Source organism: Papaver somniferum, chromosome 3 (assembly GCF_003573695.1).
Source record: "Papaver somniferum cultivar HN1 chromosome 3, ASM357369v1, whole genome shotgun sequence".
NCBI lineage: Eukaryota > Viridiplantae > Streptophyta > Magnoliopsida > Ranunculales > Papaveraceae > Papaver > Papaver somniferum.
This window is the reverse complement of record NC_039360.1, coordinates 34,162,336-34,174,175: the sequence shown is the minus strand read 5'-3', so window position 1 is coordinate 34,174,175 and position 11,840 is coordinate 34,162,336. Positions and strand designations below refer to the sequence as shown.

Below are 11,840 nucleotides of genomic sequence, written 5' to 3'. Positions count from 1 at the left end.
TTGATTACTAGACTCCTGATCACTATGCCACATATTTCAGATTCTTCATTACTGCTATCCTCATATATAGTACGAAGATGATTGAACCTTATCTAAATAAGTAGTTTCTTTTATTCTAACCTCGTCCTCTAAATTAGGCAAATATTCACTATTTACATCAAGGGTAAAATTGGAAACACTATTTTGGAAATTTAGATCTTTTAGAGAAGTTCTATTCTGGGTCTCTAACAAAAGCTTTTGGGCCGACTCACATGAATTCCTGACGTAATCTAGGAAACCAGGTAAAGAAAGTTCACTCATTGCATTACTTTCGTCCATAACTAAGTTATTTATTTCAGCGAACTTACGTGTTGTCTCAGCTAACTTACATGTCGACTCAAGTAAAGAGGAATTAGCAGAATTTTTCTCGTATGACTGATGGTTGTAAGGATAGTGATTGGGCTCACCATGGTATGAACCATAACCTTGAAAAGTTTGGCGTTCCCAATCACTATTCCCACCATGGTAATAAAACTGATGATGTCCATATTCAAATTCAGGTCGATATTCATTGTATTGGCTTCTATCGTACCAGCTCGACATTCTTAATTGCAAGGGAATTCTACACAATCACAAACAAGGCCGACTCGACTCCACCAAACAAACCTAAAGATTTCTAGCAAACAAAAAGCATGATGGCTCCACTTAGATTGTTTCTAGACCAGCTTCTATCTTTCGAAAGGGAATTCGTTGCAATTTGAGAAAACCCCTCTGGAATCAATCCGAGTCAAAGTAAGTTGAATTGAGGCGAGGGAAGCTCAGTGGAGCTTTGATACCCAAGGCCTCACCGCTATCACAAGGCGGCGCAGTCACGCATTCAACTCACATAAACCATCATGAACTTTGGAGTGTGCTTAAAGAGCAACCGATATTTTTCGAACGAGTTTCCTATTAAGCTCGTACCCTATCGGTCTCGTTCTATTCCAAATTTTAAGCTTGGGTTCGCGTTCGGTTTTGTTTTCCTAAGGCGGGCAAGAAGGAAACGGTGATGAAATCCGAGTCCTTATCTTGATTTGGCCAGGCCTTGCCCTTTACTAGGAATTTAAAAACAGTCCAGTTCAAGTCCTCAGCATATATTCACCTTAAGGCAAACAGTAAACCCGCTTGCAAGAGATTCGCGGGTGTTTAGAAGTTTACCTCCCGTACCAGACGGGAGAAGAACCGTTGTCGTCGACTCGGGCCACGACTCCTATGCCGTGTGCGAACCCGAGGGGCCGAGACGATATAGTAATCGTCGTCCTTCCCTGCAAACAGTTTATATTTTTTTTTTATATATATAACCCTTCCGTAGGGTTTAAAATAAATAAAAATAATGTCCAAAGTCCAGAATAAAGTCCAAATAAAAAAAAAAGTCCAAAAATTACAAAAATTATGACAAATAAAGCCTATTTACAAATTCTAAAAATAAAAGCTATATACAAAAAAAAATTAAATCCTAAAAAAATTATGTCTTTTTTTTTCTTCTCTTTTAGCTTTTAGCTTTAAGCTTTTTGTTCCCAAGTCCTTAGTATTCCACTTCGAACCTGTAAATCAAAGACACAAAAAGAAACGTAAAAAGAAACAAATAATAGTAAAAAAATAAACCTAAAAATTCTACCTAAGCACAAATCCGCGTCGGCGGCGCCAAAATGATTATAGATTTTTCGTGGGGTTGTAGTAATGAGGTTCAAATTCTCGGACTTGTGAAGGTAATGGATTTTTAGATTTAAAAATATATATACAAAAATATTGACAAATTGGTAGAGAGGTACTGGGACTAATGATTTGGCCAATTTTCATAACATAGGGCTCAATGATTTATTCTCAACAATAATCGCTCAAAACATAAATTATATGGACTCTTATTTTTCCAAAGTAGATTCTCAAAACATTTATTGTAAATGTTAAGCATGGAACATCAAATCACATAAGCTAAGCATGACCCATCTAATCAAATAACAACCAATTTAATTAAATCATATTTCAATTAATTTTTAATGCAAAAGTCTTAAAAAGAATTAACAAAATTACCCATGTATGAAGCTCGGCCTCCTCCGTCGTCCCAGTGATGGGTTCTAGCTCCGCATATTGGAAACACGCTCAAAGGAATTTTTCATTGCTCAAAAGAGGTGTACAAATGATGAAATGGAGATAATAATGAAAATCGGGTGTTTGCAACGTTTATAATTGTTGCAAACACCGTTACAAAGAACGATAAATGAAAAGTGTTGTAGTATACAGAATACTACGACCCACAAATGACAGTCGTTGTTACTGTAGTATGAACGACTGCCTCTGATTGTTTAATGTTCTTCGTGTTCTTGAGTTGCAGCAGCAGAAATGGTGGCTCTGTAACTCGATTTTTCTTCACTATGTAGCCTCCAAAGCTTCCCCAAACTCTCGACAACCTTCTATGCTAACCCAAGAGTTATATTTATACACCTTTGGACCAAGAATAACTTCTCATTAATCCAAAAAATCTTCTCATTACTCGGCAGTGAATGAAAATATTCTCAAGAAATTTTCTTTCCATGCACGCGTCTGCTGGCTTGTTTTAACCTCTCCAAATCTTCATAGGATGTATTCAAATCAAACAGGATAACTTCTTACCCATTTGGTCACGTAACTTCCATATAAACAAGAAAATGCCGAGAATAACTCAACTTCCATGTTTTCGCATCCCACGATTATCCAACCCAACTAACTCGATTTGAACACCCATACCAGCTCTGTCTAGGCCCTAGGAACAAACCCAATCAATTTGGGTCGTTGAGTCTCCTTTAATCCCGTCCAAACTGCCAACCCTAAATCTGCCAGTTGATAACAATTTTTCCCGCCAATTTTGGTTTTTGAATTTGGGAAGAAGATGTCCTCCCCCCTAACCAGAACTGGGGTGCGAATAGCAGCTGCCTTGGGGTGACCTGGGGGTTCCCCCTAGTAATTAGGTTACCCCTTATCCAAAAGCGAGAGTCTGAATAACACTTGTCCTCTGGGTGACAAAATCAACTTTTCGAGCCGAATTTTCCAAAAATGTTTATTTCCTAAAAATACATAAAAACACAATATTATTACAAAAATAGAGTTCCAACAATACAGACATTGAGGACAAATTAAACACAAAAATGTGTCTATCAATTATACAACTTGTTATCTAGGTTTTTCACCTCTTGTCTATTCTAAGGTTTTCTCTTCTGATATAAAACCATTCAAGAGTTGTTGATCATAAACCCTAGGTTTTGATAGATTTCAATTTCCGATTGTATACCAACACTTGTTAGTCGAAATCGGAAGCTAGAAAGAAAACTTCGATTAAGGTATCTCGTAAAAATCCTTAAGAAGTTTTAAACAAGATATCTCTAAATTTATTCTAGTTGTTCTTATTGTAGAATAATTAGGTTTTTGTTCCTTTATTGAAGAGTATGATAATCCCGAATCTATAAGTTTGTTTTGATATTACTTTTACCTAGTAATTGTTTTTATCAAAATAAACACAAGATTTCCAAAACCTTGATTCACTTCTAAAGGGAGATCAAACCGGTGTTTTGTGCAAACAAAATATCAAATCGTATCAATCGTGTTGTTGTATCTTCTAAAGAGAGCCTTGGGTTCTGCCAGAAGATTTACGAGAAGAATTCCTAAAGACAATCGGTGTTGTTCAAGGAGTTCTATAAGTGCTGAAGAAGGTATTACATCTAGTCCGAATAGGTAGTATGAATTTGGTGTAACAGCTTACAATCAGTGTGTGTTTATTCTGGACTAGGTCCCGGGGTTTTTCTGCATTTGCGGTTTCCTCGTTAACAAAATTTCTAGTGTCTGTGTTATTTCTTTTCCACATTATATTGTTTATCTTTATAATTGAAATATCACAGGTTGTGCGTTAATCAATCATCATTGATAAATCTGACCTTGTTTGTTGGATAGGATTTTGATTGATCTTGGATGTTGGTCTTTGGTACCGTCCAAGTATTTATCACATCGATCAGGATCATAGATTTTTATCTGTTTGATTTGCTGATTGATTTGAGAAAAAGAGATAAAGTCTTTAGTATTATTCCTTGATTGAGTTTTTACTCTCGGAATATTATTAAGGTTTAGTTCATACAGATTTCCAAACGAAATATTGGATGTGGTTGTTAGACCCCCGCTTTTTCACGCTGAATCAAATTTACCGTCCAGGTCTAATTTCTACCTATCGGTCGAGTCTCGACCGCTGTCGGTTTAGACTACATCGTTCGACAGAAACTAGACCTAGAATGGCTAAGTGTTTGCCACTTATCCAGTCCTGTTTGCCACTTACCAAGATCTGTTTGCCAATTTTCCATGCCCATAGTGGGTGTAAAAGTGGCAAACCCAGGGCTTTACCATGCCCATAAGAATCGGCCTGAAGCCCGAAACTCTGACGTCTTATCTTGTGAGATTGGCTCTCATTTAGTTTAGTTTAGTTTAGTTTAGTTGTATCTGTCAGTTTATAAAACGAAGGGGCTATAATATATTGTGATTCTATTATTGTCTCTTTGGGATGTTGATAAAATTGTAACGACGCCGAGAAGATAGCATGTCCCCTATGCAAAGATGACACGTAACCATTGGTACTTTACTTTTCCTTTAACTGGTTACGGCTTATTCTATTCTTTAACATATTCTTCTTTTGACTCAACCATTAACAAAGTAATGCAAAGAAAAACATATAATTAGTGGAACACGTGGTTTTTACGGAAAATTAATGTCATCAGTCAAAATAATTTTAATACATTATCTTTTGAATGCGCTACAGAAGTAGTTGGTTTGAATTAGAAGTTATTACATTCATACAATATCACATATCTCTTGGAAGGATCATGCATTTTCGATTACAAGAAAGAAAAAAAATGGTAAATTACTACTAGTAACAAATGCAAATATCACTTATCGAGTGATGAGTAACATTATTGATGTGAATTATCAATGGAAAAACAAATTTATGTAGTTAGAATAGGAGGTAGATAATCAGATTTAGTACCAAGAACACGAGCTTGAGTATCTGGGAAGAATTCATTTCCTGGTAACTCAGTAATATTTCCTTCATAAGTAACTGCAACAGGGTATGTCAAAAGATGGCCAGGTAAATCACGTTCGAGGTTAGAACTTGAATACATATCCCAGTATTTATCGGCTATTTTGTTGACTTTCTGGATGCAATTTTGGCTTTCTGGTTGTTGGAAAGCTTCGTCAAGCATGCCTAGATGTTCATACCACAGTGCCATTCGGAAACCATGGATCTGGCCTCGTGCTCGTTCCCTATTTGTTGCTATGTGATATGGTTGATAACTCCCCATTGCTATTTCGGAATCCCTTGCTCCGTCTAATGATCTTTGATTGATGTTCGCTGATCCAACAATTATGTATTCATCGTCAACTGCATAACACAACAAGCTATGCACATTTAGATATATGTAATTGATGCATTAAAAAAATGTTAGAAAGTGGCCAATCCTTCACCTATCATCATCTTGGAATGAACATAGATCATGAAACGTCGAGCTTGCTGAGCTTTAAGGTAATCAGAGTCAGGTTCTGGTTGTTCTGTTGGTTGATACTCTCCGTCCTTCTTCGTCTCCCTATTACCTAGGCAGAAGAACGTTAAATAGTCCTTTGGGTTCGCTTCTATTCCCTTAGCTCGAAGAGCTTGAGCAATGTCGGTGTACATCATCTCCATTGTTCTTCGCTGCCAGTCTAATATTGCCTGCACAGATGCGCTTTCGGGGATACCTTCTGGCCACATAGGAACAATAATATAAACAGAAAACCTTTCTGCTGCTTCGATCTTACTTACAATTTTAAGTGAGAGTTCTTTGGGAATAAGATGTAAAGCGCCAATATCTTCAACTTTGATATCGTCAGGTTTCCACCCGAAACAACTTCCAAGGAAATACTGATTTTCGATGTAAATAAAGTTCTTTGCCCGACGAATGGCATTTATGTATGCATCTTGAATACTTCGATCAATGATGTTGTCTTTCCCACTAATAAGCCCTGCTCTTGCTGCTTCCTCAGGTGTGTCAGGGAATCCAAAAGCAGCCCCACCATCAATTGAACGAAATAATTGAACATTCCATGTTTCACGATCATTCGGGTACATAACAGAAGATGGAGGAATAATTATGTTAGCAAGCTCTCTAAGCTCAATAAGAAGGTCTTTCCCACCTTGCTTTCTCCACCTTTGCTCAAAGTTATATAAAACATCCCAAGCAACAGGTCCTTCGAGTCTTGAGTGGATGTCATGCCACGGCTCCCTTGGGCCACCCTTTGTGATTGCAGAACCAGTAAAATTTGGTTGATTGAAATCAGCATGGTGTGCCGTGTCCAAGGTCCTAAAAAGTGAATGGAATTGTGTATCATACCTTCCATTGCAAAGATCAATTCCTCCAACAAAACTCACAATCCTCCTCTTTTGTGATGCTCTTCCCGGCATCTCACTATCAACACAAACAATTTTTTGGTGATGAGTAAACATTGTAGATATTTGTAAGTCTTGAACTATGCTGCCTCCATCATCAGGATCACGAGGGCAAAGTACACAGTGAACTTCGGTGTTCTCAAAGTATTGTGCAGTTTCTTCATCATGGCTAGCCATCAACCCATCCTTCTTTAGCAATCCAACTGATGTTCTATCATCCCATACAAGCATAAGAACCTTAACACCGTCTCGAGCTTTCTTCTTCAGTAACTCTCCCAGGGTAATATCTCCTCCCGGCTTTTGCCTCCTTGTGTCCCTCACCAAAGTTATCTCGGTATATACAGACCAACCCGTTATGTAAATAAAATGTTGCGCATTGGTAATTGCATCAAAGATATCCTCCCAACATCGATGTGGCTCATAGAATTTTCCATCTGAAAGTGGAATTTTTGGGATGAAATTGTCTGGAACATGCGAATCTTGGTAAAGAGAAACTTTGCACCCATTTCTCTGAGTAAAGTAAGTATAAGGAACACCGGGGAATTTAGGACTCATAATCCCACGGGACCAATTACGGTCCTTTGTAACATCAAAAAACTGTAGTTTCACATGGATTTTACCACCTCCAGGAATAGGATTACGATCTTTGTCCATAATCTCAAGCCATTCATCGACTTCTTGCCCGTTAATGATTTTGTTGACAGGCATGTAAGCTCTTCCTAATAGAGTTGCACCGATAGGATCGTCGTCTTTGACAGTGAAGATAATGTTAGATGCCATATGTGCACAATAAATATGGAACGACTCATACCACCGAGGGTTAACTTCTTCATCCCCAATCAATCTTGTTCGACCAACTCTTGACTTTTCAAGATCGATTGTCGCGTATAATCTGGTAGCTCCTTTACCCACTCCGACAGTTTCCTCGATATTTTCCACAAGCTATAATGAAAATTTAGCACTTGTTAGGAAAGCTAGAAAACAAAACAAGTTGACATACGTGGTAATATAAAATAATGAGATTTAAGGCTGTAATTTGTCGTTTGGTACTTGGATTTTGTCTAGGATCATATCCAGTTATTCGAAAATTTAGAAAATGATAAATAGATTAACCGTTGACTGTCATAGACCAAATTTGACTTCATTTGTTTTGTGCAAATAAATATTTCTCAAAAAGGTTAACTAAATCGGGCCATTGACAGATAACAAGTTGATCCAAAGATTATTTTTATTTTATTTTTCAAATAATGGAGTTCCAAAGTCGAGTTATACTTAAAATACAAATACCAAATGACAAATTACCCAGAATTATCTTGTTAGATTTAAGTAAAGAAGACCTGAGGTCGGCATGATAATATTCTCTTGATCCTTGAAAACAATCTTCTCTTTGGTACCGTTTTTTTACCAACATTCTTCAAATTTCCAATAAGAAAAAGAAAACCATAACGATATGTAGGTAAAACATATTAATCAAGGAAAAATTAAAATGTATAGCTTGGTACATTAATAATAACATATAAGAAGAAAAACAATTTGAGAAAGATAATAAAAAGGTAATTTTTTTATTTAAAGATGCAAATATCAATATATAGATGAAGGATAGCTCAAATCTCATCATCAAATAAATAAGACATTGAATTCCAAGATATCTCAAAAAATATTAGTTTCTAAAAGAAGAAAAAGAAAAATTTAACCCGTTTTTGTAAATCAAAGAGGTTAAAATCCACAAAAATAAATAAATCCATACTTAAATAATGTCAGTTTTATAATATTTTGATCAGGGTCGTTTTGGAATATTTAAAAGAAAAAAATCTTATTTTGAGGAGATGTAAATATAGTTTATATTGAGATTAAATCAGCATTACAATTACACAACAGTTCATTAACACTAAAAGAAGGTGTGGTATGCATTCTTATTTGAGCCATGTGTGAGTGTGGCAAAATCATCAAATATAATCTTAATGGTGAGCCAATCCTTTTAGTGTCCCAAGAATGAATGAAGTCGTAAAAGATATGAAATTCTAAACACATGACATCCGATGAAGAAGATAAAAACCATTTATTCATACCTTTCGGAAGAGCCCAGGCCCTCCACCACCACCGGTTTCTTTGTGAGGGTGTGATAATGAACTTGCCTCAAAGATTGTAGCATGAAGCGTACCATGTAGTAGAATCATCGACATAGCTTCACCTTATTATTATGAAGTCATGAACAAAATGATTACTATCTTACAAATAACCGAACAGAACTCGAGAAATCTGAAAATAAACAAGCAAATACTAAAAGGCAAAACTTAAATCATACCTCTGTAGAAATGTTAACACGTAAACAAGTGATAAAAAAATTGGTGATAACACAAGAGTTTTTATAGCTTCACTGTAGAGCAATGCATAGATGGAAAATGAGAATCTGAAATTATTTAAAGTAGAAGAAAAGTTTTTCAAGAATCTAGATTTTGTTCAAGGAAATTATAGAACAATCCGTTATTCGAGCAAGAGAATTGTTGTGATTGAAGTAATAATAATAATAATAAGATTAAAGAATGAGATCCTAAGTTAACTCCTAGAGCCTAGCCCCGCCAAGAAAGCGAAGTCTTATATTCGGATCCAAATGTTTTGCGTGGGAGTGGGAGTCAATTCGACAAAGGTGGAAAAGAAAAGAACATTTTTTTTTTTAATTTTCCATTTCCTATGGGAAGGAGTCACCATGGAATTACTTAGTCCATGGAAGGCACTTAATATTACTTAATCATTGTTAAAATGAAATGATTTTAACCCACCTAATTAGGTGGACAAATGAGGCAACAATTCCGAAAGAATGCGCTAAAGTTATCGAAAGAAGTAACCAAGAAGCAGCTGCATGTGCATCTCCACCTTGATTCATTGATTGCAAGAAACTGTGGGATCAAAATTTTATAGCCATGGCATTAGGCTTTTGATATATATATAGTTACCAATAAATACCTGCAGCAGTGACAGGTTCTCCTCAATTTTCACACAATTGTCAAATGTCAGGTACATATGCATTCACCAATCCAAGGTAGTTAACATTGATATCTGCTGGACAACACATTAATCACTGCATGACTACTACCCTAGCATTAGGGATAGGGAGGTACCAGGATATGGTTGTGAAACTGACGTCCCTTCCTATGATCATGCACCTAACTCATTGTTAAAACCTAACTCCATTTCATTTATGCTTGGAGTAGTTAGTTGGTGTCTAGTCCATTTCACAAGTACTAACTTCTACCATCTCTAGTACATTGTCGTCCACTTTTTTGATGGTGAAATACTTAAGTTACCAAGAAAATCATCCTAGATGTTTGTAATAGTGCTGCTCATGAACTTGCACAATCCTCTAAAACATATTATAAGAATGCTCTTATCCAGGGGCGGAGTCTAGAATGCACAATTAGTTCCAGAATCCAATCTATGCTCCAGAGTCCAATCGGAGTGGGATTTTTCTTTTTCCGTCCTACTTTCAACCCGTAGATCTTGCCATCATTTCCTAGGAATATGTCCTAGTTTTCCTTTGGAAAGAATCTAAATATGTGATCGAGGCAGTTCACAACAGCAAACACTAATTAAATTAGCCAACACTTAATACTAATAGATTTTATTATGAACTAAACGAGGGTGTTAAAAAAACTCAAATGAAATAGCAACTGTCATGCTGGTTACTAGGCTGATTTTGATAAATTGGATCCACCATGCATTTATAACACTAGTTTCGTAGTACCAAAGTACTAAGAAACTTCAACCAAAGAGTACCTAGTACTACTACTGCACCGACGCGACGCAACCATATATTCTTTCTGATCCTTCGTAATCTCTACTTGAATGAATCTTCTCTCATTTTCTCTGTCCAAATATCAAGATCAACAAATATCCTGCATCTAAAAATGGTACAATCAAAAAAGTTCAGAGGAGTCAGGCAACGGCGTTGGGGCTCATGGGTATCTGAAATTCGCCATCCTCTATTGTAAGTTACAAAATATCAAATTTGAGTTACTGCTCTTTGGTTCGCGTTATAACGAACAATTTCTCATGAATGTTTTTTTTCGTTTTTTATTTTGTGCATAGGAAAAGGAGGGTTTGGTTGGGAACCTTTAGGACAGCAGAGGAAGCGGCTCGAGCATATGATGAAGCAGCTATACTGATGAGTGGCCGAAATGCAAAAACCAACTTCTCCATCAATAAGAGTACGACAGAAACAGAAGCAAATAATGTTTCCCAATCTTCGGCGGAACTCTCTACAATCCTCAGTGCAAAACTTCGCCGTGGATGCAAGACATTGTCACCTTCTCTTACTTGTCTTAGGCTTGATAACGAAAACTCTCATATTGGAGTTTGGCAAAAACGAGCCGGGTTTCATTCTGAATCAAATTGGATTATGACCGTTGAGTTCGGAAAGAAAAATGAACATACTTCAAATGATCATTTACCTGATGCAAAAGTATCCCTAGACAAGAATGCGATGGTAACAAGCCAAACCGATCATATGGTGGAAGATGGTGGACAGATTGGTGAAGACGAGGATAAAATTGCATTGCAAATGATTGAAGAGCTACTAAATAGGAAATAGTTCTACTCTATAGTATGAGTTCGTCAAATGCCGGCCACTGCAAGCCCGCAAGGTACTAAATTGGCTTGCAGAACTAGTAAATCCATCCACGTAGGTAAAATTGTTGTTTTTATTTGCAAGTTTGATGATAACTTTGTGCGCCTTTGTTAGCAGAGCGATTTGTCGTTTATTTTTAGTGATGGTGGCCGTACTTTCTCATTAAATTTCACATGTCGTTCCACAGCGATTTCTCTCGTTTGTTTTAGTGACGGTTTTATGATGGTACTTTCTCATAAATTTTCACATGTAGTTCATAAATAACTAAATAAGTAAATCCATCTTGATCTCCGTTGATAAGGTAAGTTCCGGTATGATTGTGAACATTAATGCACAAATGCACTACCCAAAAACCCCATATGGGTACAATATGGTAATGGAACCAACTACCCAGCCAGCGGCCAAGCTAGGATTGTGCCTTCGGGGGCGTAAAATCAAGGGAGTAGCCACAAGACTGAACCCTGAACAATCCATCCGTACTGAAGCTAGAAAATTGGATTGGTTGATAAGTTTCACTAGTAGCATTAACTGAATATAATATTATCCTAACCACAACAAAGCTTTTAATGTTTGTGTACTATTTTTGTAATGAATTTTGATAAAGAAAGTCGAGTTAAAAAGTAGGCTGTTTTGTTAGAAAACTACTAGTTTCTCGCCCGTGCGATGCACGGGTTTGTTTATTGTTTAGGAATATTGGGCGTTTGTTATAATGTTATAAATAATAATATTATAAAAAATGGGTAACAAATCTGTATGTATGAT

At 36.5% G+C, this 11,840-nt stretch overlaps 2 protein-coding genes and 1 pseudogene across 3 annotated transcripts; 2 read left to right on the top strand and 1 right to left on the bottom strand.

Moving 5' to 3' along the window:
• The first annotated feature begins 4,516 nt into the window (after positions 1–4,516).
• LOC113362335 lies at positions 4,517–4,625 on the top strand (annotated as a pseudogene).
• Positions 4,626–4,800: 175 nt separating this feature from the next.
• Positions 4,801–8,918, bottom strand: LOC113355809 (phospholipase D alpha 1-like). 2 transcript variants are annotated; one of them, XM_026598756.1, is made up of 5 exons: positions 8,760–8,918; positions 8,524–8,645; positions 7,792–7,866; positions 5,497–7,396; positions 4,801–5,413 (listed from the first exon to the last, which is right to left on the bottom strand). In XM_026598756.1, the coding sequence occupies exons 2-5, from the start codon at positions 8,635–8,637 to the stop codon at positions 4,977–4,979; spliced, it is 2,526 nt and encodes an 841-aa protein (XP_026454541.1). In that variant the 5' UTR covers positions 8,638–8,645; positions 8,760–8,918; the 3' UTR covers positions 4,801–4,976. The 2 variants fall into 2 exon arrangements, with proteins under 2 accessions (XP_026454541.1, XP_026454542.1); XM_026598757.1 differs by lacking the exon at positions 7,792–7,866.
• Positions 8,919–10,290: 1,372 nt separating this feature from the next.
• On the top strand, positions 10,291–11,274 carry LOC113361128 (ethylene-responsive transcription factor WIN1-like). Its single transcript, XM_026604478.1, has 2 exons — positions 10,291–10,439; positions 10,541–11,274. The coding sequence occupies exons 1-2, from the start codon at positions 10,360–10,362 to the stop codon at positions 11,040–11,042; spliced, it is 582 nt and encodes a 193-aa protein (XP_026460263.1). The 5' UTR covers positions 10,291–10,359; the 3' UTR covers positions 11,043–11,274.
• Positions 11,275–11,840: the final 566 nt, after the last annotated feature.

Coding starts and splice junctions, on each gene's coding strand:
- LOC113355809 (XM_026598756.1), bottom strand. CDS start 8,637: ATGTCGATGATTCTACTACATGGTACGCTTCATGCTACAATCTTTGAG. Junction 7,867..8,523: donor GGCCTGGGCTCTTCCGAAAG/GTATGAATAAAT, acceptor GGAAATTTGAAG/AATGTTGGTAAAAAAACGGT. Junction 5,414..5,496: donor TCATTCCAAGATGATGATAG/GTGAAGGATTGG, acceptor TGTGTTATGCAG/TTGACGATGAATACATAATT.
- LOC113361128 (XM_026604478.1), top strand. CDS start 10,360: ATGGTACAATCAAAAAAGTTCAGAGGAGTCAGGCAACGGCGTTGGGGC. Junction 10,440..10,540: donor GAAATTCGCCATCCTCTATT/GTAAGTTACAAA, acceptor TTTTGTGCATAG/GAAAAGGAGGGTTTGGTTGG.